Source organism: Peromyscus eremicus, unplaced genomic scaffold, assembly GCF_949786415.1.
Source record: "Peromyscus eremicus unplaced genomic scaffold, PerEre_H2_v1 PerEre#2#unplaced_2114, whole genome shotgun sequence".
Taxonomy (NCBI): Eukaryota; Metazoa; Chordata; class Mammalia; order Rodentia; family Cricetidae; genus Peromyscus; species Peromyscus eremicus.
Window position 1 is genome coordinate 34,118 of NW_026736349.1, and position 26,434 is coordinate 60,551.

The following is a 26,434-nucleotide window of genomic DNA, read 5'->3' on the forward strand; positions in this document are numbered from 1 at the left end:
TAAATTTATTTAAGTGATTAAAAATAATAGATTGTAATTCCTCTATAAATTTGAATAGTTTTTCTGCACAGACTAGAGAAGTTTGGCAGATAAGTTTAGGAAATGTCTTTGAAAGGCAGCTTCTCTAATTTATTTTCTTTCCGTTTCCCACCTGTTCCTCTTCTTCCTCATCTCCATCCTTAGCTCCCCCGACCCTCCTTCTCTATAGTTTTAGGTCTGGCTGGCCTTGAACTCCTGATTCTCTTGCCTCCACCTACCAAGTGGTACTACAGGTATGCACCACCACACTTTTCTTTGTTGTTATAACCATCATAATCATTTTTTAAGTTAAATTTCTTTTAGTTATAAACTTTGCTTTTTTGTTGTTGTTGTTTTTTCTTTTGATATTCAGGGGTCAGGACCTTTATGAGTTACCTCTACCCCAAACCTAAAGCATTTCATCCTAGCACTGTTTTCGTTACTTTTCTATTCTTGTATGAAATACCTGACAAAAACAACTTGGGAAGAAGGGTGTATTCTGACTCTAGGATATAGTCTACCACAGTGAGGAAGGCAGCAGGAGTACAAGGAGGTGCTCGTGCCACTCTGTACTTAGGAAGGCAGCTCTCTTCCTCTTTTCCATTGATTTCTGAGACCCTAGCCCATGGGATGGTGCCACCCGTATTCAGAGTGGGTTTCCTCCTTAGTTAACCCTGTCTGTGGACACCCTTATAGTCAGACCCAGATATTTAGTCTCCTAGATGATTCTAGATCCTGTCAAGTTGACTCAATATTGACCACCACACATCTTTCCCTTGTCAACTTGATACCCACATAATATCACTTTAAACATTTTAATCTTTTTTTCTATGTTTATGACTGCTGATTCAGAGGTCAGAAGAGGCTGTCTGATTCTCTGGGACTGAAGTTACAGATGGTTTGTAGGTCTCCATGTGGATGCTGGGAATTGAACTTGGGTCCTCTGGAAGAACAGCTTGTGCTCCTATCTATTCCCCCCACACCTCCAAAAAATCACTTTAAAGCCATAACCTTCTATCCTTTGTCCCTATAGGCACATAAAACTACTTTATAATGTAAAATGCATTCGGTCTAAATTCAAAGGTTCTTACAGTTTTTAACAGTACCATACTATTTTGAAGTTAAGTACAGTTTCTTCTGAGACACTGATGTCTTCACAGTGAGCCCCTAAAAAATAAATTACAAAAACAACAACCAGATGACATACTTCAATGTGGGATGACACAAAATAAACACTCCCATCTTTAAAGTAATGAATGAGGGTATAGCAAGGACTATTTGGACCAAGGCAAGACTGAAACCCAGCGGGGCAAACATCAAATCCTACAGCTCTTTGTTGGGTATCTGGGACTGTGCTCCTGGTAGCTTGGGTAGCTCCACCCTTCCTGGTCTGCCACCTGCAGCACATACAGTCTCTCAAACCAGTTTCACTCCATTCCTGTAGCTTTCCTCAGCAGATATCCCATTGCCCTGGTCTTTTTGTGGCATCCCAAGGTCTCCCAGTGTTGCGTAGGCTTCACCTTCTCAGCTTCACCTAGTGGTCTTTTAGGCTCTCTTAGCAGGGAATCCAACCCCGCCACACATTGCTGTGCCTCAGTGGTGTTTTAGAACCTTGGCCTTCCATGTCCCTTCATTCTTGCAGCTTCCATGCCTGTAAAACTAGTACCATGTATATGATGCTAAGCATTGCCAGCTAGAGATAGGCCCCTGGACCACAGTTAATTGTTGCCTGTGCCTTCCAGGATGACTCCAGGGAGACAGTTTTCCCTGTAGTTGTTCTTGAGCAGGGCACCCTTTCAGTAGCATTCTGTTTAGACCCCTTTAAGGGAGTTTGGATTTTCACAAGATGTAGTACTAAAAGGATGGAGTCTTGCTCTCTGGGCACTTTTCCTATTGGTTCAGTTCAAAACAGGTTTTTCTAGAATTTTGCCAATCTCTAATAATTACATCTCCTTTCTCACCAACATGGCTTGTCTACAGCTTTATTTTTTTACACTTATATATTTATTGTATGTGTCTGTGTGTATGTGTATAGGCGCTCGTGTAGAGGTCAGAGGAACTTACGAAGAAGTTGGTTCTCCTCTTCTAACATGTAGGCTACAGGGATCAAACTCCAGTCTCTGGCTTGGCAGCAAATGTTTTTACCTATTGAATCATCTTGCTGATCCCTTGCTGATCAGCTTTAAATTCCTTTTTCTCAACAAATGGCATGGTTTTTTTTTGGTTTTTTGTTTTTGTTTTTGTTTTGTTTTTTTTCTATTTTGCTCCATTTGTTCTCACTGTAGACCTGGGTAAAAGTAGTGTGCAGTAATCAAGACACAGCCCAGATGCTGTCTGGCTTGATATCAGCCAGCCATTGAATTCAGCCTCACTGAAGTTGTTAGAACATAGGCAGTGGCAGCCAGATTCTTTGTCAGAATATAACATGAATGGCTTTTAGCCTAGTTCCCAGTGGAGCCTTGTTCCCCTTTGAAACCCCATAAGCAAGACCGCCATTGCTGATGTTTTTCTTGGCAATCTGATTTCCAAATTCCTACCAGAGTGGCATGTTAAACTCTTCTTACAACATTCATATGCTTTTTAAGTCCCAGAGTTCTAAGTTCTTTGACATTCTTCTATGACTGAGTCTCAGAGGCCTAACAATCACATAGTCAGGTGTATCACCACAACTGTCCCACTTCTGCTGTCAGTTCTATATTAGTTCTTTTTTCATCGCTATGACAACATACCTGATAGACGTATCATAAAGGAGGGAAAGTTTATTTTGGCTGACTTTGGAGCCTGTAGTCCATCATGGGAAGATGACAGCGGGAACAGGAGGCTGTTTGGTCACCTCCCATCCAGTCCCCAGAGAGAGAAATGAGTGGGGGTGCTTAGCTCACTTTCTCTTCCTCCTTTATTCAGCTTGGGACCTGAGCCCATGATGTGATGCAGCCCATATTCAGGGTGGGTCTTCTCACTTCCTGAATCCAGTCTAGAATCAGGCATACTCGGGTTTGTCTTCTGGTGACTCTGGATCCTGTCAAGACGACAATATTAACCACCACAACTACTCCTATGTTGATGTAACTAGGTAATTAATCTCTAAGGTGAGTGAGAGAGAGAGAGAGAGAGAGAGAGAGAGAGAGAGAGAGAGAGAGGAGAAAGAGGTTTCTAGTTTGAATATAAGACCTAGAGTATGCTAGGAAAGTATATTATAGCATTGTTCCCAGCCCTCAAAGGAAGGTTTGCTACAGTTTTTGCTGCTTATAGTATTTGTTACTTATAGAGCAACCTTAAGGAAAATACTTGCAGAGTATGTTCCTGATGATTTCAGAAGTATACCATAGTACTCTGGCGGTTCTCTTTCTTTTCCTTTCCTTTACCCTTTTCCTTTTCTGTGTCATAATTATACAGTTGGGAAGTTTCAATTATTGAGGGAGGTCTGTGTGTACTTAAATAAGAAAACAATCATCATAGATGAATGCAGAGCACACAATAACTTCATCTCCACTGTTCAGCTACAAAATGCAAAACTTGTCATCATTTTAAACCTTTGTGTGTGTACATGTGCATATGTGTGCCCATGGTGTGTGTGTGTGTGTGTGTGCGTGTGTGCGCGCGCAGAGCAGAGGAAAACCTTCGGTGGCTGTCTTTTCCTTCCACTTTGTTTGAACAAGGGTCTCTTTGTTCACTCCTGCATGTGCTATGCTAGCTGACCTGTGAGTATCCCAGGATCCTCTTGTTTCCGACACCCATGTCTCTGTGGGAGTGCTAGGATTATAGACATATGGACTCCTGTGTCTGGTTTTATGTGGGTTCTGGAGATCCAAACTGTGTTCCTCAGCCTTGTGTCTGCTTTTTTTCGTTTTCTTTAAAATTACTGTAAGTTAGGTTGTAATCCTCCTTCTTTCTCTTGGTTTTCTTTCATCTTTAAATAGTCAGGTCAGCTACTATGAATACACTTTGCACATAACTTAAAATTATTTTTTTAAATCATTGTGTATGTGTGTATGATGTGTATGAGTATGTGCATGCCATGTTGTGCATGTAGAGAGCAGAGGACAACTTGCAGTACTTGGGTCTCTCTTTCCATCTTGGACTCTGGAGATTGAGTTGTCCACTATCTCACGTATGTTATTTAAAATACACGTGCAAATATTCAAAACACATGCTATTTGATATTTTATTTTATTACTATTATTTATTTTTGGTTGAGACAGTGTCCCATTTTGTAGTCTGGACTGGCTTTGAACTTAGAGCAAGGCATTTCTTTGGCCTGAGTTGCATGAGTGATTGAATTATAGTTATGAGCCACAACACCTGAGTAATATTTTAATATTTTATTGTCCCCCCTCCCTTTTTTTTTTCTACCTCTGAAATGTATCCCTCATGTTCCAAGGCTTGCTTGGAACATGGTTTGTACACCAAGCTGCTTTGGAACTCAAAATAATCCCTGTGTTTATGCCTCCAGAATGCTGGGATTATAGGTATGTGTTCCACACCTGGATGAGCTTTATGTTTTTAAATTTAAAATTTTAGAAGTGTCTGAGGAAGCACAAGAAATTATGGAAATTTAGTTTGTAACTGATTAAATTATAAATAAGCCTAGATGTAGAAATGCTTGTGGGGAGCTGGGCATAGTGACATATATCTATGATTCCAGCATTTGGAAGGCTGAGACAGTAGGATCACTGTATGTTCAAGGCCACCCATGCTTCATACAAAGATCCTGCCTCCAAAAGCCAGAAAAGTGTCTGGGTACTTTATGGGTGGTGGTTTTGGACAGCTCTGAATGTAGGGGAAACAGGGCCTATAGGGAAATTGTGTAGCATTGTGTGAGAGGAAGGAATATTTTTTTCCTCTTTGAGACAGAGTCTCACATAGCCTAGACTGGCCTTGAACTCTTGATCCTTCTGCTTCTATTTTCCAGGTGCTGGGATTATAGGCATGTGCCACTATGGCTGTCTAAGAGGAACGAGTTTATGGTTAATAGGTTAGGCATTTCTTTTGGTTTGTAAGGGAAAAAATGTAAACCAGTTGTATCCTGGAAGAATATTCTTTTAATTCTTAGTTTCTGATTTGAGATTCTTCTGTGTTTGAAAACCATTAACCCAATTTTGGTTTATGATACATTATACTAAGTTAATTTAAAATTTCTTTCTCTCTTTTAAAAGTTCACATGAGAGATCCTAATAATCAACTGCATATAATTAAAAATTTGAAGATAGCAGTAAGCAACATTGTCACCCAGCCATCTCAGCCGGGAGCCATTGGGAAGCTTTTGAATGATGTCGTTTCTTGCAGCCAGCCTGCAGAAGGATCAGTGGCTAATGTGATTACAGCGGGGGATTATGACCTTAACATCAGTGGTATGTAACAACTGTTGATATTTTTTTTAAATGGAAATTTCTTTTGTTAGGAAAATAATTCTTTGTCTTGGAGACCTTTCATTCAAGTACTTTATGGCTTACAAGGTGCTAGAGCTGGGCCTATAGAGCAGTGCTGAAAGACACTTTCACAGCCAGGAAGGAACTTCTTTGTTTCTAGCACCTGTAGTAAGTAACCTAGGGTAATCAGTGTTTCGCGATAAAACTAATAATAGATAACATGTTTTTTTTTTGTATGATTTGATATTGTTATTAAATGAAAGGCATGTTATTATACTTTTAATCTTGCTTCGTGTTAAGTGGAAATGTTTATAAAACAGATGTAAGTACATAGTTTTATAAGTGCTTCTTACACTGGTTTAGGTAGTAAATGTTTTTATAATAAGACTGATAAGGAAAATAACACGTTAATATGTAGAGTGAGTTAATATTTGATGTGATTCTTTTCTAGTATCCAAAGTCTTATGAAAAATACATAGTGAATTCTTAAAAGGGAAATATTAGAAATATTAATATCAATTAATATAATTAATCTAATTACAATCTCTCAACTGCTTAAAAACAGCAGCTTACTTTTTTTCGGTTGGTTTAATTTAGTCTGACACTTTTATACTTCCTAATTGTATAGCTAAAGACCTTCCTGGGCCAGTGAGATGGCTCAGCTGGTATAGTGTTTGACATGCAAGCCTGATAACTGGAGTTTGAGGCCTAGAACTCGTGGGAGTGTGGTAGGAGAGAATTGACTTTACAAAGTTGTCTTCTGACCTCCACATAGGCACTGTGGCACAATGCACCCCCATACATTAATATAATAATGATGATGATGATGATGTGGCACAATGCACCCCCATACATTAATATAATAATGATGATGATGATATAATAATGATGATGATGATGATGTGGTACAATGCACCCCCATACATTAATATAATAATGATGATGATGATGATGATGATGATAATGATAATAATGGTAATAGTAGTAGTAAACCAAATCTTGCCTCTATGTACAGAGAACTTAATGGCAGGTTGTAGGTCAACATGATAATTAGTCTATAAGTATGTATACTTACAAATATGTGTAGAATTACTGTTTTAGTCTTCCATACCTTTCTTTGCCATTAATTTTAATTTCAGCAACATAGATCAATCTGATAATTTCATTTTATCTCTTTTTATTTTATAATGCTAGGATTTGTCCCAGGACCTTAAAACATGCTAGTCAGTCAGCTTACCACTGTGCTATACCAGTCAAAAGAATTTGAATTTTTAGATACAGGATTAGTCAGTTTCTGGTATAATGTATTTTAATGTGATGGAAAATTTTACATATTTACCTGAGAAATGGTAGAATTTGAGATTTGTTTTCCTGTCATCAGTGTTGAGGTATGAGAGGCAAGGAGTCAGATGTTAATATCTTAATCTTACATATGACAAGCCCTGAGTTAATGGGGTAACTGAGGTAGGCTGCTGACAGTTTGAAACTTTGTCTCCTCTCTGAAAACATAAACTTGACTAGACTCCTTCCTTCTTCTTCTTCTCTATCCTTCCCCTGTCTCCCCTCTGTCTCCTCTTCTCCCACCCTTTCTCATGCTCTTGCTCTGTGAGACAGTCTCACTGTGTAGCCTAGATGGCCTGAAACTCACAGTAATCTACCTACCTTTTCTTCCTAAGTGCTGGGATTAAAGGTGTGCACCATCATGCCCAGTTCTTTCTTTCACAGGGGAAGGCTTCAAGCTTTCTGTGTAGCTGAGGCTGCCCCTAACTCCTTCATTCTCCTCCTCTACCTCTCAAATGCTGGGATTTTCGGTGAGTACAGCCTCTTCCAGATTCTGTGAAGCTATTTTATAAAGTCTTCCTCTTTTCTTTTTTTCCTTCCTTTCTTCCTTCCTCCCTTCCTTTCTCTCTCTTTTTTTTTTTCTTTTCTTTTCTTTTCTTTTCTTGGAGATAGGGTCCTGGCTGGCTTGGAACTCATGACAATCCTCTTACCTCAACCTCTCAACAGGCCTGCACTGCTAAACTTAGCTAGGCTCTTAACATTTTTGGTTTTCAGATGTATTGATTTTCTGCTATGCACTTTGCACTGATACCTAGAGATGTATAAGACATGCGCTATAAGCTTACAGTCAAGTAAAGAGATCATTATTAATCAATAATCATAATACATTCTGATTTATAATATGTTATAGAAATAATGATTGTAGTAGAGATGACCTATCTGTCATGCCAAAGTGCTAAGAGGATACAGACAGGAGTTGCCTATCATGTATGAAAATAGTTTTATGGGGGTTTGTTTTTTTGTTTTTTCCTTTTTTTGGAGATAGGGTCTTGCTAAGTATCTTAGTTGCTTTTCTATTATAATGACAAAACACCGTGACCAAGGCAACTTATAAAAGAAAGAAAACATTTAGTTGGGAGCTTGCTTACAGTTTCAGAGGGTGAATTCCTGACCATCATGTTGGGGAGCATCAGTAATCAGAGAGCTTGTATCTTGAGGCAACAGCCGTGAGGTAGAGAGATGACTGGATTAACATGGGCTTTTGAATCCTTAAATCCTCCCCTCTCCCCAGTGAGACACTTCCTCCAACAAGGCCACACCTCCTAATCCTTCTCAAACAGTTCTACCAACTAGGGACTAAGCATTCAAACATGTGAGCCTGTGGGTGTCATTCTCATTCAAACCACCACACTAGGTTTCCTAGGCTGATAGACTGACAGACTGACCGGCAAGCCTCCAACTCTTGTGCTTCCTACTTCTGTTCCCCGGCTTTCTGGGGTTGATAGGCATTGTCTTAGTTAGGGTTTCTGTTGGCTTTGAAGAAACATGAGTCTATGGGGGCCATACCTATTCATACCACCACATTCTACTCCCTGGCCCTCATAGGCTTGTAGCCATATCATAATGCAAAATGCATTTAGTCCAACTTCAAAAGTCCCCATAGTCTCTCACAATCTCAACAGTGTTTAAAAGTTGAAAGGTCAAAGTCTCTTCTGAGATTCATGTAGTCTCTTAATTGTAATCCCTTATAAAATCAAAAAGCAGATCACATACTTCTAACATAATGGCATAGGATATAATTACCATTCCAAAATGGAGGAAATGGAACATAATAATACTGGACCAAAGCAAGACTGAAAACCATCTGTGCAAACTCCAAACTCTGTATCTCCATGTCTGATGTCAAAGTGCTCTTCAGATCTCCAACTCCTTTGAACTTTGTTGACTATAACACACTTCTTTCTCTTGGGCTGTTTCCACTCCCACTTGGCAGTTTTCCTTGGTAGGTATTTCACGAGTCCAGCATCTCCAGCATCTTGGGGTCTCCGAGGCAATCTAGGCTTCACTTTCATAGTTTCACACAGTGGCCTCTCTCGGCCTCCCTTCAGGGATACCTCTGACACATGCCTGGCCTCAACAGCTTTCCTTAGTCGCAGAGGGAGATTCCGTAACCCCTTTCTTCTGTCCTTAATACTAAAGCCAGAACCACTTGACCGAAGTTGCCAAGTTCTGCTGCTTACTGAGGCAGGAACATGGCCCCCTTATTTAATTATATCTTCACCAGCTTTCTGTTTTCCATGCTCCCTAAGTTTGATTGTCCTGAAACTCTATCTGTAGACCAGGCAGGCCTCAAACTTAGTGATCTGCCTGCCTTTGCTTTCTGAGTACTAGGATTAAAGTACTGAAGTTTCAGTTTGTTCCATCATGCCTGGGCCTAAGCTGTTAATTCCTTTTCACAAGTTGGAAGCTTAATTGGGTAGGCTCTTGCTCTGAATAAAAGTTACCACTCCTTTTATTCCATTTAATATCTTTAATCTGTTTATCTCCTTGAATACAGGATTTATTTCCATTCTGCTTCCTGATACTCCTTTTCTCCTCAAATTGTATATTTTGTGTTTTTCCTTGTTCAGCTTGCTTATAAGAGTGAACACTAATAACCACACAATATAGCCTATACTAGACTGTTTTGAGATTTCCTTTGCCAGCGCAATTAATCCAAATTTCTTCACTTTAGAAGCAGCCACATTCTTAGCCAAAACATCATAAGAACAATCTCTAGGCCACGTATTAAAATTCTTCTCTGAAATCTCTTGAGGTAGCCCTCACAGATCTAGTCACCCCCAGCACTACTGTCTTCTCTGCTCCTACTAGTATGATCCAATAAGCAGTGCTTAAAGCATTCCACTGCTTTCCTAACCCAAAGTACCAAAGTTCACATTCCTCCAAATAAAAGCATGGTCAGGCCTATCACAACAATACCCCAGTCCCTGGTACCAACTTCTGTCTTAGGGTTTCTATTGATGGGAAGAGACACCATGACAACAGCAACTCTTATAAAGGAAAACATTCAATTGGGGCTGGCTTACAGTTTCAGAGGTTTAGTCCGTTATTGTCATGGTGGAACATGGTGGCATGCAGGCAGACATGGTACTGGAGAAGGAGCTGAGAGTTATAAATCTAGATTTGCAGGTAGCAGAAGGAGAGACTGTACCGGCCATAGCTTGAGCATATCTGAAACCTCAAAGCCCACCCGTACAGTGACATACTTCCTCCAACAAGGTCATACCTCCTAATAGTGCCACTCCCTATGGGCCAAGCATTCGGACATGAGTCTGTGGGGGCCATACCTATTCGAACCACTATAGTAATCCTTAAAATCATTTTGTTCAGTCTTTGTAGTCTCTTAAAGTTCCTGAGTAGGACTTTGAATTGGTTAGATCAGTTTTCAAGTAATTCTTTATCACGATCTTCTTCCAGAGTCTTTTCTGTATCACTGATGTCATCAGTAAGGACGATATCATCCCCCAGGGAGTTGAAAATTGCTTTGGGGACAAAATATTTTAGTTATTACACAGGTTCTTATTTCTCCAAAGGGTCATGTCCCTGCATGTTCATGTATAATTTCAAACATTTTTGGGCCAGGGATATAGTGTAGTGAATGAGCACATGCATAGCATATGCATGACCTCAAGCTGGGGAAAGCTGGAAGGGAGGGAGTAATGAGGAAAAAAGAAAGTCTAGAGACAGCAGGGAATGGTGGCTCATGCATGTAATCTAATTGGGCAGGAGGGTTGCTCCCAGTTCAAGGCCAGCCTGGGCTACATAGTTCCAGGCCAACCTGGAATACACAATGGGACTCTGTCTCAAAACAAAAATACTCACTGGTGAAAGATTAAAAAAAAGTTGGAAAATGTTCATCTACTCCATCCTGGACTATTGACTCCAAGGCACTTTCCACAGTTATCCTAGAGATTTCCTTTCCTTCTCTCACTTTATTTTACAAATATTAGTGTCATCATCCTCATTATTATTGTGGGTGTATGTGTGTATGAAGTGTGTACCATGATGCATGTGTGGTCAGAGGACATTGTGAGGTCTTTGTAGGTTCTGTGGATCATACTCATTTTCAGGCTTACATCAAGTAGCAAGGGCCTTACCTGCTGAACCAGCTAGTCAATTTTTCTTTCTTTATACTCTCTCTTTCATTCAAACCTCTCTCTCTGTCTGATCTTGCTCTGTGATACATGTTGCACTAGAACTCACTGGCTCTGGCTCATTTCCAACTCAGTGCTGGATTCTTTTGCTTCAGCTCCTGAAGTTTAGGATGATAGGCAAGAGTAACCGGGCTTGACTCATTTTTATCTTTTGTGGTGTATATCTTTGATTTGATGGAGGGGTCTTCCTTAGTAGCTTTCTGGGAAAGGTGTATAGAAGATAATGCTTTTTAAATATATTTTTTTAAGAAATTAAAAATTTCTTAGAATGCTTTCCTTTTATTTTTTGTATGGGTGTTTTAACTGTATGTATTTCTGTGCACCACATGTACGCAGTGCCTATGGAGACCAGAAGAGATCATTGGATCCTCCAGGACTAGAGTTACAGATAGTTGCGAACCACCACATGGCTCACCAGGTTCTGAGAACAGAACTTGGGTCCTCTGGAAAAGCAGCTAATTCTCTTAAACAAGGAGTCATCTTACTGGGTGGTGGTGGTGCATGCTTATAATCCCAGCTCTCGGGAGGCAGATGCAGGCGGATCTCTGTGAGTTCGAGGCCATCCTGGTCTACAAAGTGAGTTCCAGGACAGCCATGGTGGGTACACAGAGAAACCCTGTCTTGAGAAACTGAAAAAAAAAGTGTGTGTGTGTGTGTGTGTGTGTGTGTGTGTATAATGTATTTTTAAAAAAAAATCATGAAGCCATCTCTCCAACCACTTAGGATAAAATTTTTGAGAAGTTAATGAAAATGTAGTTTATGATTGACTGATGGTTTACCGGTACCGGTTAGAAATGCTTCAGATTTGATACTTTTCCTCTGAGCTTTTAGTGTTGTTCTTAAGAACCCTACTTATTTTCAGCTTTAAATAACTCAGAAGAGGCTCTTTGCTCTGCTGTTTGAGATGCACATTGGGCCACTTAGGGCTTCTGAGTTCCCGGGAGTGAGCAATTGTAACCATCTCGTCACTCATGGTCTTTAGTCCTGGGAATGTTCTTGAATTCTTTATTTCTTCATTTTTCTTTCCTGGAGCTATTCTTAGTTGGCTGTAGAATTTGAATTGATATTCAGTGTTCTGATCATTTTTATGAATATTGCAGAGTTTTGTCTGTTTACTTTATAAGGCTCTTCTGTTGAAATTTTAATGTTGTCTTTTTTAAAAAGATATTTCTTTGAGACCAGGTGTGGTGGCACATGCTATTAATCCCAGCAGGGGCAGGAGGATCTCTGAGTTCGAGGACAGCCTGGTTTACATAGTGAGTTCCAGGACAGCCAGGGCTACATAGTGAGACCTGGTCTCCACCCCAACCCCCAAGATATGTATTTGATTTCTGTTTTCTTTCTTTCTTTCTTTCTTTCTTTCTTTCTTTCTTTCTTTCTTTCTTTCTTTCTCTCTCTCTCTCTCTCTCTCTCTCTCTCTTTCTTTCTTTTTTAAGAATGTTAACTCAGGATATTGATAGATTAATTTTAATTCATTGTTAGTGACCTTTTATTTTTCAGTTTTCTTTTATTCTGCACCTTTTATCTCGTTCATATTCTTTTTCTGTTAGGTCTTTTTCATGTTGGAAAGTTCTTCACATTTGTTGAAAACTTTCTATTTCACATTGAGGTGTTCAGATGTTTACTGGGTACAGGGAAAACTCATCAGTCAGTTCTTCATTTTGTGGTGAGGCTGTGTAGAGTTGGAAGTGTCTGGTTTTCAGTTTTATTACAATTATTTGTAATTGTTTTCTTTGGGGCCATATAGTTTCTCTAGAGGTGAATTTTTTTAAATTGCTGTTTGTTAACTATGGAACAGATTTAATTTTAAGAATTTTGTTAAAATGGTTTTCTCTAGATGGTTTATAGGAATAGTATAGTTATTTGATTGTGAAAACTTATTTAATTACATTACTTGTATTCTCAGAGGTCTTCCAGCATTTCTACTTAAGAGAGTTTGTGTACTCTCTGCTTTTAAAAGCAGGCAGAGATACTACTGAAGCTGAACTGTTTAGACAAATTTTTAGAAAAAACCCAACTATTAGGATAAACGAAAAGAAAAGGAGTTCTTCAGCTTCTCGCTTCTCCCTTATTACTTCAAAACAACTCCTTTCAGTTTATTTATCTGGCTGCTGGGGATTGAGCCTCAGGCCCTACACATGCTAAGTATAAGCACTTTACCTTACCACTGAGCTACATTTTGTCTCTGGAAACTTGGAATGAGATACAATAAAGTACGGAATTAATTTGAATAAGGTACCATCATGACAGATTGGTACTTTGGGGGTTATTTTAAAAGCTTATTTATCCATTCTAATGCAGCATTAGTTAAATGTCCAGAAGTTTGCATTGAGGTTTTGCTGTTAGAGGGAGTTGGCATACTTTTCACTCATTCTGTTTAAGCAGTAAATGTTAGATATTTACCTCATAGCTTGGCTTAACGGTGCCGTATTTTCTTCATCAGATCGGTCAATTAAAGCTAGTGTTCCTTGGTACAGTAATTGGAAAGACACTTTCATGGAATTGAAAGAATCCTCGTTATATACAGGTATTTCTTGTGATGGGTCTCTTTTTCCAGATTGTTCTCATGTTACTCCTTATCCAGATTGTTCTCATGTTACTCCTTATCCTTATCCTGCTGTCCCCTTTTCTAGTACTTTTTCATATTTGTACCAGTTAATGTGTCCCTGATTTTTCTGATGTGAAAGTGGTCTTGTGGTACTCTTTAAACTTTTACTTGTTCATCATCTATTATCTATTTCTTAAATCCATACATTGCTCTGGAATAGTCTAGTTTGAATTGCATCTTCTTTTTATAAAAATGAAAAACATACTCTCCCTTCCTTACCGAGACAAAATACATTGTATAGAGAAATGCTGGTTTCAGTCTCCCTTTGAAGCTGAGAATGACCTTGAACTCCTCATCTCCTGAATCCCCCCAAGTGCTTGCTTAAGGAAATATTCACAGGGTATCATGGCTGCTATTTCACTTGCCAATAAAAATAGGAATAGGAGCAAAATAGTGATTTCATCCCAAACTATGTACAAGCATTTTTAAGGTGAAAGAATGGTCATTAAGTGTTCAAGTCTTGTGTTAAACACAAAATTTAAAAAGTACCATCTCTTACCATTTCTTCCCATTTCTTATAAAGAGCATAATTTGAAAAATACAACAAAATTAGTTTATTGGCAGTTAACAAAGTTAAAGGTGGACAGAGGAATCACACACTTCACAGCACCTCAGGAAAACATGTGGTTGAGGGGAAAAGTTACTTGTTTACCTGAATGTGACCTGTCTGAAGGATGAAAACTCATTTCTGCCTTGCTTCATGAACCTTTGCTTAGTGTTCACTGTCTGTTCCTGCAGTGCTCATGAGTGCGTATCTTGTCCTTTCCTTTTTTATTTAATTAAAAATTGTAGTTTTATACATAACTATGTTCATAAAGTTCTAAAGTCAAATCATGAAACACAGTTGGGAGTGTAGCTCGGCGATAGAGTGCTTATCTATTGTGCATGCCATTCTGAGTTTGATCCTCTTAACCCCATGTAAACTGTGCGGAAGGATAAACCTGCAGTTCCAGCACTTGAGACAAAGGGTCAAAGTGTATTAGTTTCATTTCTGTTGCTCTCGTTAAATACACTGACAGAAGCAGCTTAGGAGAGAAAGGGTTTATTATGGGGACGAAATGGCCTCAAGGCCAACCAGTCATGTTATTTTGGAAGTACTGTAGTAGAATGAGAATAGGAAATAGGGCCAGCCTAGAACACCTCAAACCCTACCTCTAGTGAATTATATCCTCCAGCAAGGTTCCACCATTTAAAGGTTCCATAACCATCCCAAACAGTGCCTCCAGCTGGGACCAAGTATTCAAATACATGAGCCTATGGGGGACATATTCAAACCACACTAAGGATTATAAGATCACCCTTAGCTGCACAGTGAGTTCAAGCCAACCTGGGATATATATATGAGACCCCTGTCTCAGATATAAAAACAAAAACAAAAGACTAAACCCATAGTTCAGAGAAAGCTAGCCTTCCTCCGTCTCTCTCTCTCCCCACTCCTCTTCCTTCCCTCTCTCCCCACTGCTTTTTCCTTTCTTCCATTCTCCTTTCTTCTTCCTGAGAGAAGGCTTTTTTTTTTTTTTGGTAGTAGCGCTTGGGATCAAGCCCAGGGCCTCGTGCATGCTAGCTAATGTCCTACCACAGAGCTGCGTCCACAACCCACATGTGTTAGGTTTATCTTTTCATTATTTGTCTTTGAAAATATAAACAAATGGGTGTAACCTTTCATGTGTTTTTCCCTGTCTTACACAAAAATGCATACTTTTTTGGCTGCTACTTTGTTTTATTGTTTCTTGAGACACAGCAGTCTGGCACTGTAGCCTTGGTTGGTGTTGAACTCATAGCCATCTTCTTGCTGTCTCAGACTTGTAAGTGCTGGATTGACAGGTATGAGCCACTAATGCCTAGCCTTGGCTGTTGCAGATTTTACTTCACAGCCTCATGCTGTTTCCTCTTCCTCTTTTAGTTGCATAGTATACCATTTAATGGATGGACCATAGTTTAGTCCTGATAATATAAGACTCTTCTAGCCTTGTTTCCTTAATTTTTTTTCTTTGATATAGAGTCATATAGCCCAGGATGGTCTCAAACTCCTGATCTTCCTGCCTCTACCTTCTGGTTGCCAGGGGTACAGGAATTTGACATCACATTTAACTAAAGTTTATTTATACAGATAATACAGTATGGCATAGCTGTTTGGAAGATCTACTACCAAGCAGAAACTTACTCATATGACTACAGTTTTTTTTTCTTTTTTTTGTTGTTGTTAATTTTTTAGCAATAGTAAGGCAACAAAGGTGGACAAATAAGCAAAATTGGTATAGATATATAGTCATTTCTGCGAAATATTTTGTTACTTAATAAAAATTTTTGATATTTCTTCTGTTGGTATAGGTAGTAAATCAATGAATTTTTTAGCTGGAGATGATTTTTAACTGATTTGGAGGGAAGAATATGTTCTGATGGTGAGGAAACTAGTTTCCTGTTGTGACAAATACATACAGTTGTGTCATTTATTGTCCATTTCCATGAAGATGGTAGTATTGTTGGGAATTGTCTTAATAATGTCCTCCTAACCATACTGCAAATATGTGCTTTTTGTGTGTGTGTGTGTGTGTGTGTGTGTGTGTGTGTGTGTGTGTGTGTATACCTGGGATTATTGTGGCCCAGTACTGTGAGAAGTCATAACAGTGCCTGAGAGGCACAGTATGTAGGAGTTATGGTCGTCAGGTCTGGGATGCAGAGGAAGGACAGGTTTGCATGTAGGGAAGCCTTTTAGGGCTCCATCCTTCAGATCCAGCTCAGGTGAGTACAAGGTTTGGAGTGGTGCTTCGTGTGTGTGGATTAGGGCTCAGGGACATGCCAGAGCGTGGTTGGTAAGAGCATTGTGTAGGAACCATTGGGAAGGTGGCAGTACCGTCCTTTAAAGTGGCCTGACAGGCAGGTCCATGAAGTCAGGTCCTCCACACCCACCCCCATCACCAGGAAGCTCCCTTTTTAGCCACAGCAAAAGTCTCCAGGAAGCTTTGTAGAGAGGGAGATTTGGAAGAGCATAGACAGGCTTGTCTCCAGGTGGCAGGGAGAGTGATTTTCTTCTAGGCTTCATCATGGAAGATGTCATCAGTGTGGAGGAGAGCCTCTGGAGACTTTCAGTGCTCATTGAGGAAGGCATCCTGTTGAGGAGTGAAAAGCATTTCCCTACTGAACATGGCCTAGCTAACCTGGATGCCAGGGATGGGACTGTACATAGGAGTGAGGGACAGAGAAAGACAGAGATAGAGGTGGAGGTGGAGGTAGAGGAGGATAGATAAATGAGAGAGAGAGAAAGTAAGGCGAGAGCAAATGAGAATCTGCCTGTGGGGTGTTGGGTGTTCTTTAGTTTGTTGGTGGTTTTTTTTTTTTTTTTTTCATGCAGGCTGGTGGGCAGACGCACTCTGTCTGTGGACACTTTTTTCTGTTCCACGGGTCTGGGCCCGTGGAGAGAAATTTGTGTGAGGACACATGGAATGTTTAGGGAAATCCATAAGGACACACAGGGTGGGTGTGTGCTGTAGGCATCTTGGTGTTAATTGTGAGAATTGCTTCTTGTCCCTCAGATTCTATGTTACCTGTCCTCGGTCCACTTGGAATCTCTTGAGAGAGCCGAGTCCTGTGTGTTCCTAGGCCCTGCCACAGGTAGGTGGGTGTCCACAGAGGATACAGAGAGTTCCATGCCTGACAGGGTCTTGGGGAAGTTAGAGAACGGAAAGAGAAGTTTCCTGAGTGGTGCCTGGTATTTGGTGTAGGGTAGGGTCGGGAGGTGGGAGGTTAGGGGTGGGAGGTGGAGGGCTGTGCAGAGGAGAGAGATTGTGACAGAGGTGGACGTAGGTCAGAATGGTTGCCTGGTGCTGCCTAGGAGACGGTTAAGGTGGGGGCCTGGGCCCAGGGTTTGGTAGGGCAAGAGGGCAGGTGGGTGCAATGTTTCTTCTTTTGATGTGTTCTTGTCTTCACCTCAGGGACCTGGACGCCCTGCCTGTTGAGGCAAGGTTGTGGATGTCCCGGGCCTTATGGTCCCTGCTTCGCATGATGTGGGGCAGCATCCATCTGAACGCTCATCACTACCAAGGCCAAGGTTTTGGAAGGAAGTCCTTCTTCTCCCATCTTAGTATTAGACCATCGGATTTGGGACACGAGAATAAGGCCGCTCTCTTTTCATCCCTTACAAGCATACACAGCTGCCTGCCCTTTTGCCTTGTGTCCATCCTGGAGTGGCCTTCTGCAAGGTGGGAAGCCCGAGCTGGGTCTAGGGTCCCATTGAGTTGGGTGGTCGTCTCCCTTGGTGTAACACCTTCCATCCCACTGCCTTAGAAGAACTGGGTACAGCCTTGGAGGCCCCTCTTGCCGGGCCACCTTGACCTGGAAGCTTGGGTCAGCAGACCCAAGGCCATGCTGGAAGCTGTACTGGTCACCCTGGTGGGTGGAGTCATGTAGACAGCCACTGGATCTCTGAAAGCTACTGTGTGTGTGTGTGTGTGTGTGTGTGTGTGTGTGTGTGTGTCTGTGTGTGTGTGTGTGTGTGTGTGTGTGTGTGTGTCTGTGTGTGTGTCTGTGTGTGTGTCTGTGTGTGTCTGTGTGTCTGGGGTGAAGGCTGGGCTAGGGCAGAGTTGCAGCTGTTAGAATACCCTGGTTTGGCCGCTAGGGGGCGATGCTCTGCCTCTGAACCCCAACCCCATTATTATGTTTCTTTGGCTCCTCCCCTATAGTCCAGATGTGGTTTGTGGAGGACTTCCTTAGGGTGTGGCTCAGACTCTCAAGTGAGCCTGCCCCCACATCCACACACTCCCCACTTGGCCCCGTCCATGACACCCTCCACCACCTGCCCTCTCTCCCTGCACCCCACCATACCCTCAGGCAGGGCCTTCAGGGGCTGGCACAAAGCCGAGTGTGTCAGGGAAGTGCAGTGCATGGAGGTTACAATGGAGGAACCAGTTAAAGTCTGTTACCCCTATCTACACACCACACCCTCACCTTCTGCACACCACTGAATCCCTAGCAGCAGCCCTAGAGTGGCATGTCTGTCCAGTCCTAGCCTAGATGGTTGTCCTCCATCTTGGAGCTTTGGTTTTTTTGGTTTTTTTTTTGCTTTGTGAAGGACGGAGAGAGAGTACCCTTCGCCCTTGGCCCTTGGCATTCCCGGTGCCCTGCTGCCATCCCGCGGATTCAGTTTGCCAATTTCGCCAGCAGGTTCCTGTGCTACCCTGGAAATGGAAGCGTGCCGCCTAGGGAAGGGCTCCCGCCTCGGTCTTCCAGGACCAAAGCGGTTCTCTGGCCCGCTCCATGACCCAGGAGAGCTGGAGGAGGAAGCATGGTCCAGATGACCGTCTCCGGGCGGGCGACACGTGGCTGTCTTGGGGTTCACAGAAGCACAGCCTCCCGGGTCCTGTGGCCGCCATGTCTGGGAGCAGGAGAGGACCTCTCCGCAGGGCATTGTGCAGCCTGGGCTGCATGGGGGTGGTGGTGTGGAACTTTTCCTGCCTCCGTGCCAGCCCGCCTGCCCTTACGGTGGTGCACAAGGCCACCCCGGGACCCCCTAGCTCTTGTCTGAGCCTCCCTAGCAGTATCCACAGCTCACTTCCGGAGACCACACAAACTCTGCCCTGCATCTCTGGGAGGTGCTCAGGGTCTCAGGCCTGGTTGCTAGCCACCTTGGCCAAATGTCTGTCATCCATTTATCTCCTCCTGCCATCCCCTCTCCTCTCTGGCTGCCTGGACTTCTCTCTGCCTTGCCTTTTGTTTCTTTTACAACTGGATTTTCTCTTGAGTTGTGCTACAGGTTGAATTTAGGCACTGGGACCTGTTAGAAAAGGTTCCAGCTCCAGAGCCACATCCCCAGATCCCTGTAAGGGATCTGGAACCCTCAACTCCCCAATCATCATCCTATCCAACCTGATTGTTCATACCCAGTATGGCAGTGTGGTGGCTCAAGGTGAATTCCAGTAGAAGCATCCAGAACAGGGTTTGGACTCAGGGGTGCTCACAAAGAGGCCAGGCAGGACTTAGGTTCCATAGTGGCCAGGTTTCACAGCCCGTGCTTCCCCTGACAAGCCTCCTCTGTGTCATTCAGGACACACATAGTCCTGTCTTCTCCTGCCTAGCTTCATTTGCATTAAACCCAGGAAGAACTCCCACCATCAAAGGTCCAAAAGCCCCTTGTCCTGCATTCTCATGTCCAGACATCATCTCAGCAGGAAAAATACTTAGAGAAGGCTCTGAAATTAACAGAGGGCACTATGTGGAGTCCTACAATGGCTAAGCATGCAGGAGCGCTTTTGTGTATGTGTGTGTGTGTGTGTGTGTGTGTGTGTGTGTGTGTGTGTACCTGGGATTATTGTGGCCCAGTACTGTGAGAAGTCATAGCAGTGCCTGAGAGGCACAGTATGTACGAGTTATGATCGTCAGCTCTGGGATGTAGAGGAAGGACAGGTTTGCATGTAGGGAAGCCTTTTAGGGCTCCATCCTTCAGATCCAGCTCAGGTGAGTACAAGGTTTGGAGTCGTGCTTCGTGTCTGTGGATTAGGGCTCAGGGGCATGCCAGAGCGTGGTTGGTAAGAGCATTGTGTAGGAACCATTAGGAAGGTGGCAGTACCATCCTTTAAAGTGGCCTGACAGGCAGGCCATGAAGTCAGGTCCTCCACACCCACCACCATCACCAGGAAGCTCCCTTTTTAGCCACAGCAAAAGTCTCCAGGACGCTTTGTAGAGAGGGAGATTTGGAAGAGCATAAACAGGCTTGTCTCCAGGTGGCAGGGAGAGTGATTTTCTTCTAGGCTTCATCATGGAAGATGTCAGCAGTGTGGAGGAGAGCCTCTGGAGACTTTCAGTGCTCATTGAAGGAAGGCTTCCTGTTGAGGAGTGAAAAGCATTTCCCTTCTGAACATGGCCTAGCTAACCTGGATACCAGGGATGGGACTGTACATAGGAGCGAGGGACAGAGAAAGACAGAGATACAGGTGGAGGTGGAGGTAGAGGAGGATAGATAAATGAGAGAGAGAGAGAGTAAGGCGAGAGCAAATGAGAATCTGCCTGTGGGGTGTTGGGTGTTCTCTAGTTTGTTGGTGTTTTTTTTTTTTTTCATGCAGGCTGGTGGGCAGACCCACTCTTTCTGTGGACTCTTTTTTCTGTTCCATGGGTCTGGGCCCGTGGAGAGAAATTTGTGTGAGGACACCTTGAATGTTTAGGGAAATCCATAAGGACACACAGGGTGGGTGGGTGCTGTAGGCATCCTGGTGTTAAGAGTGAGAATTGCTTCTTGTCCCTCAGATTCTATGTTACCTGTCCTCGGTCCACTTGGAATCTCTTGAGAGAGCCGAGTCCTGTGTGTTCCTAGGCCCTGCCACAGGTAGGTGGGTGTCCACAGAGGATACAGAGAGTTCCATGCCTGACAGGGTCTTGGGGAAGTTAGAGAACGGAAAGAGAAGTTTCCTGAGTGGTGCCTGGTATTTGGTGTAGGGTAGGGTCGGGAGGTGGGAGGTTAGGGGTGGGAGGTGGAGGGCTGTGCAGAGGAGAGAGATTGTGATAGAGGTGGACGTAGGTCAGAATGGTTGCCTGGTGCTGCCTAGGAGATGGTTAAGGTGGGGGCCTGGGCCCAGGGTTTGGTAGGGCAAGAGGGCAGGTGGGTGCAATGTTTCTTCTTTTGATGTGTTCTTGTCTTCACCTCAGGGACCTGGACGCCCTGCCTGTTGAGGCAAGGTTGTGGATGTCCCGGGCCTTATGGTCCCTGCTTCGCATGATGTGGGGGCAGCATCCATCTGAACGCTCATCACTACCAAGGCCAAGGTTTTGGAAGGAAGTCCTTCTTCTCCCATCTTAGTATTAGACCATCGGATTTGGGACACAGGACTAAGGCCGCTGACTCTGCATCCCTTACAAGCATACACAGCTGCCTGCCCTTTTGCCTTGTGTCCATCCTGGAGCGGCCTTCTGCAAGGTGGGAAGCCCGAGCTAGGTCTAGGGTCCCATTGAGTTGGGTGGTCATCTCCCTTGGTGTAACACCTTCCATCCCGATGCCTTAGAAGAACCGGGTACAGCCTTGGAGGCCCCTCTTGCCGGGCCACCTTGACCTGGAAGCTTGGGTCAGCAGACCCAAGGCCATGCTGGAAGCTGTACTGGTCACCCTGGTGGGTGGAGTCATGTAGACAGCCACTGGATCTCTGAAAGCTGCTGTGTGTGTGTGTATGTGTGTGTGTGTGTGTGTGTGTGTGTGTGTGTGTGTGTGTGTGTGTGGCTTTGTGTGGCTGTTTGTCTGGGGTGAAGGCAGGGCTAGGGCAGGGATGCAGCTGTTAGAATACCCTGGTTTGGCAGCTAGGGGGCGATGCTCTGCCCCTGAACCCCAACCCCATTATTAGGTTTCTTTGGCTCCTCCCCTATAGTCCAGATGTGGTTTGTGGAGGACTTCCTTAGGGTGTGGCTCAGACTCTCAAGTGAGCCTGCCCCCACATCCACACACTCCCCACTTGGCCCCATCCATGACACCCTCCACCACCTGCCCTCTCTCCCTGCACCCCACCATACCCTCAGGCAGGGCCTTCAGGGGCTGGCACAAAGCCGAGTGTGTCAGGGAAGTGCAGTGCATGGAGGTTACAATGGAGGAACCAGTTAAAGTCTGTTACCCCCATCTACACACCACACCCTCACCTTCTGCACACCACTGAATCCCTAGCAGCAGCCCTAGAGTGGCATGTCTGTCCAGTCCTAGCCTAGATGGTTGTCCTCCATCTTGGAGCTTTGGCTTTTTTTTTTTTTTTTTTGCTTTGTGAAGGGCGGAGAGAGAGCACCCTTCGCCCTTGGCCCTTGGCATTCTCGGTGCCCTGCTGCCATCCCGCGGATTCAGTTTGCCAATTCCGCAAGCAGGTCCCTGTGCTACCCTGGAAATGGAGGCATACCGCCTAGGGAAGGGCTCCCGCCTGGGTCCGCCAGGACCAAAGCGGTTCTCTGGCCCGCTCCATGACCCAGGAGAGCTGGAGGAGGAAGCAGGGTCCAGATGACCGGCTCCGGGCGGGCGACACGTGGCTGGCTTGGGGTTCACGGAAGCACAGCCTCATGGGTCCTGTGGCCGCCATGTCTGGGAGCAGGAGAGGACCTCTCTGCAGGGGATTGTGCAGCCTGGGCTGCATGGGGGTGGTGGTGTGGAACTTTTCCTGCCTCCGTGCCAGCCGCCTGCCCTTATGGTGGTGCACAAGGCCACCCCGGGACCCCCTAGCTTTTGTCTGAGCCTCCCTAGCAGTATCCACAGCTCACTTCCGGAGACCACACAAACTCTGCCCTGCATCTCTGGGAGGTGCTCAGGGTCTCAGGCCTGGTTGCTAGCCACCTTGGCCAAATGTCTGTCATCCATTTATCTCCTCCTGCCATCCCCTCTCCTCTCTGGCTGCCTGGACTTCTCTCTGGCTTGCCTTTTGTTTCTTTTACAACTGGATTTTCTCTTGAGTTGTGCTACAGGTTGAATTTAGGCTCTGGGACCTGTTAGAAAAGGTTCCAGCTCCAGAGCCACATCCCCAGATCCCTGTAAGGGATCTGGAACCCTCAACCCCCCAATCATCATCCTATCCGACCTGATTGTTCGTACCCAGTATGGCAGTGCGTTGGCTCAAGGTGAATTCCAGTAGAAGCATCCAGAACAGGGTTTGGACTCAGGGGTGCTCACAAAGAGGCCAGGCAGGACTTAGGTACCATAGTGGCCAGGTTTCACTGCCCGTGCTTCCCCTGACAAGCCTCCTCTGTGTCATTCAGGACACACATAGTCCTGTCTTCTCCTGCCTAGCTTCATTTGCATTAAACCCAGGAAGAACTCCCACCATCAAAGGTCCAAAAGCCCCTTGTCCTGCATTCTCATGTCCAGACATCATCTCAGCAGGAAGAATACTTAGAGAAGGCTCTGAAATTAACAGAGGGCACTATCTGGAGTCCTAAAACTGCTAAGCATGCAGGAGCGCTTTTGTGTATGTGTGTGTGTGTGTGTGTGTGTGTGTGTGAGTATACCTGGGATTATTGTGGCTCAGTACTGTGAGAAGTCATAGCAGTGCCTGAGAGGCACAGTATGTACGAGTTATGGTTGTCAGCTCTGGGATGTAGAGGAAGGACAGGTTTGCATGTAGGGAAGCCTTTTAGGGCTCCATCCTTCAGATCCAGCTCAGGTGAGTACAAGGTTTGGAGTGGTGCTTCGTGTGTGTGGATTAGGGCTCAGGGGCATGCCAGAGCATGGTTGGTAAGAGCATTGTGTAGGAACCATTGGGAAGGTGGCAGTACCGTCCTTTAAAGTGGCCTGACAGGCAGGTCCATGAAGTCAGGTCCTCCACACCCACCCCTATCACCAGGAAGCTCCCTTTTTAGCCACGGCAAAAGTCTCCAGGAAGCTTTGTAGAGAGGGAGATTTGGAAGAGCATAGATAGGCTTGTCTCCAGGTGGCAGGGAGAGTGATTTTCTTCTAGGCTTCATCATGGAAGATGTCAGCAGTTTGGAGGAGAGCCTCTGGAGACTTTCAGTGCTCATTGAAGGAAGGCTTCGTGTTGAGGAGTGAAAAGCATTTCCCTACTGAACATGGCCTAGCTAACCTGGATACCAGGGATGGGACTGTACATAGGAGCAAGGGACAGAGAAAGACAGAGATAGAGGTGGAGGTGGAGGTAGAGGAGGATAGATAAATGAGAGAGAGAGAGAAAGTAAGGCGAGAGCAAATGAGAATCTGCCTGTGGGGTGTTGGGTGTTCTCTAGTTTGTTGGTGTTTTTTTTTTTTTCATGCAGGCTGGTGGGCAGACCCACTCTGTCTGTGGACACTTTTTTCTGTTCCATGGGTCTGGGCCCATGGAGAGAAATTTGTGTGAGGACACCTGGAATGTTTAGGGAAATCCATAAGGACACACAGGGTGGGTGTGTGCTGTAGGCATCCTGGTGTTAAGAGTGAGAATTGCTTCTTGTCCCTCAGATTCTATGTTACCTGTCCTCGGTCCACTTGGAATCTCTTGGGAGAGCCGAGTCCTGTGTGTTCCTAGGCCCTGCCACAGGTAGGTGGGTGTCCACAGAGGATACAGAGAGTTCCATGCCTGACAGGGTCTTGGGGAAGTTAGAAAACGGAAAGAGAAGTTTCCTGAGTGGTGCCTGGTATTTGGTGTAGGGTAGGGTCGGGAGGTGGGAGGTTAGGGGTGGGAGGTGGAGGGCTGTGCAGAGGAGAGAGATTGTGACAGTGGTGGACGTAGGTCAGAATGGTTGCCTGGTGCTGCCTAGGAGATGGTTAAGGTGGGGGCCTGGGCCCAGGGTTTGGTAGGGCAAGAGGGCAGGTGGGTGCAATGTTTCTTCTTTTGATGTGTTCTTGTCTTCACCTCAGGGACCTGGACGCCCTGCCTGTTGAGGCAAGGTTGTGGATATCCCGGGCCTTATGGTCCCTGCTTCGCATGATGTGGGGGCAGCATCCATCTGAACGCTCATCACTACCAAGGCCAAGGTTTTGGAAGGAAGTCCTTCTTCTCCCATCTTAGTATTAGACCATCGGATTTGGGACACAGGACTAAGGCCGCTGACTCTGCATCCCTTACAAGCATACACAGCTGCCTGCCCTTTTGCCTTGTGTCCATCCTGGAGCGGCCTTCTGCAAGGTGGGAAGCCCGAGCTGGGTCTAGGGTCCATTGAGTTGGGTGGTCGTCTCCCTTGGTGTAACACCTTCCATCCCAATGCCTTAGAAGAACCGGGTACAGCCTTGGAGGCCCCTCTTGCCGGGCCACCTTGACCTGGAAGCTTGGGTCAGCAGACCCAAGGCCATGCTGGAAGCTGTACTGGTCACCCTGGTGGGTGGAGTCATGTAGACAGCCACTGGATCTCTGAAAGCTGCTGTGTGTGTGTGTGTGTGTGTGTGTGTGTGTGTGTGTGTGTGTTTGTGTGTGTGTGTGTGGCTGTGTGTGGCTGTTTGTCTGGGGTGAAGGCAGGGCTAGGGCAGGGATGCAGCTGTTAGAATACCCTGGTTTGGCAGCTAGGGGGCGATGCTCTGCCCCTGAACCCCAACCCCATTATTAGGTTTCTTTGGCTCCTCCCCTATAGTCCAGATGTGGTTTGTGGAGGACTTCCTTAGGGTGTGGCTCAGACTCTCAAGTGAGCCTGCCGCCACATCCACACACTCCCCACTTGGCCCCCTCCATGACACCCTCCACCACCTGCCTTCTCTCCCTGCACCCCACCATACCCTCAGGCAGGGCCTTCAGGGGCTGGCACAAAGCCGAGTGTGTCAGGGAAGTGCAGTGCATGGAGGTTACAATGGAGGAACCAGTTAAAGTCTGTTACCCCCATCTACACACCACACCTTCACCTTCTGCACACCACTGAATCCCTAGCAGGAGCCCTAGAGTGGCATGTCTGTCCAGTCCTAGCCTAGATGGTTGTCCTCCATCTTGGAGCTTTGCCTTTTTTTTTTTTTTTTGCTTTGTGAAGGGCGGAGAGAGAGCACCCTTCGCCCTTGGCCCTTGGCATTCTCGGTGCCCTGCTGCCATCCCGCGGATTCAGTTTGCCAATTCCGCAAGCAGGTCCCTGTGCTACCCTGGAAATGGAGGCATGCCACCTAGGGAAGGGCTCCCGCCTGGGTCCCCCAGGACCAAAGCGGTTCTCTGGCCTGCTCCATGACCCAGGAGAGCTGGAGGAGGAAGCAGGGTCCAGATGACCGGCTCCGGGCGGGCGACACGTGGTTGGCTTGGGGTTCACGGAAGCACAGCCTCCCGGGTCCTGTGGCCTCCATGTCTGGGAGCAGGAGAGGACCTCTCCGCAGGGGATTGTGCAGCCTGGGCTGCATGGGGGTGGTGGTGTGGAACTTTTCCTGCCTCCGTGCCAGCCCGCCTGCCCTTATGGTGGTGCACAAGGCCACCCCGGGAACCCCTAGCTTTTGTCTGAGCCTCCCTAGCAGTATCCACAGCTCACTTCTGGAGACCACACAAACTCTGCCCTGCATCTCTGGGAGGTGCTCAGGGTCTCAGGCCTGGTTGCTAGCCACC

General features: G+C 45.1%; 1 protein-coding gene and 1 long non-coding RNA gene across 7 annotated transcripts in view; one reads left to right on the forward strand and one right to left on the reverse strand.

Annotated features, from left to right (window-relative positions):
• LOC131902092 (trafficking protein particle complex subunit 8-like) overlaps positions 1-25,267 on the forward strand; it is a 32,788-nt gene extending 7,521 nt beyond the window's left edge. The window contains exons 2-9 of one of the 6 annotated variants that reach the window (XR_009376999.1): positions 5,305-5,369; positions 13,326-13,409; positions 17,024-17,102; positions 17,423-17,689; positions 20,727-20,805; positions 21,126-21,393; positions 24,388-24,466; positions 24,787-25,267. Coding sequence is in view for 2 of the 6 variants with exons in the window: in XM_059253138.1 (XP_059109121.1) it covers positions 5,175-5,369; positions 13,326-13,409; positions 17,024-17,064 (320 nt within the window). In the remaining 4 variants the exon portion in view is untranslated. Of the gene's footprint in view, positions 1-5,174; positions 5,370-13,325; positions 13,410-17,023; positions 17,128-17,422; positions 17,690-20,726; positions 20,823-21,125; positions 21,394-24,387; positions 24,467-24,786 lie in introns of those variants that run through there. The other 5 variants (XR_009377000.1, XR_009376998.1, XR_009376997.1 and 2 more) reach the window with 5 other exon arrangements.
• LOC131902093 (uncharacterized) lies at positions 1,050-17,252 on the reverse strand. The gene is made up of 3 exons (XR_009377001.1): positions 17,036-17,252; positions 2,748-3,037; positions 1,050-1,185 (listed from the first exon to the last, which is right to left on the reverse strand). It is a non-coding gene; the product is annotated as an uncharacterized LOC131902093 (long non-coding RNA).
• Positions 25,268-26,434: the final 1,167 nt, after the last annotated feature.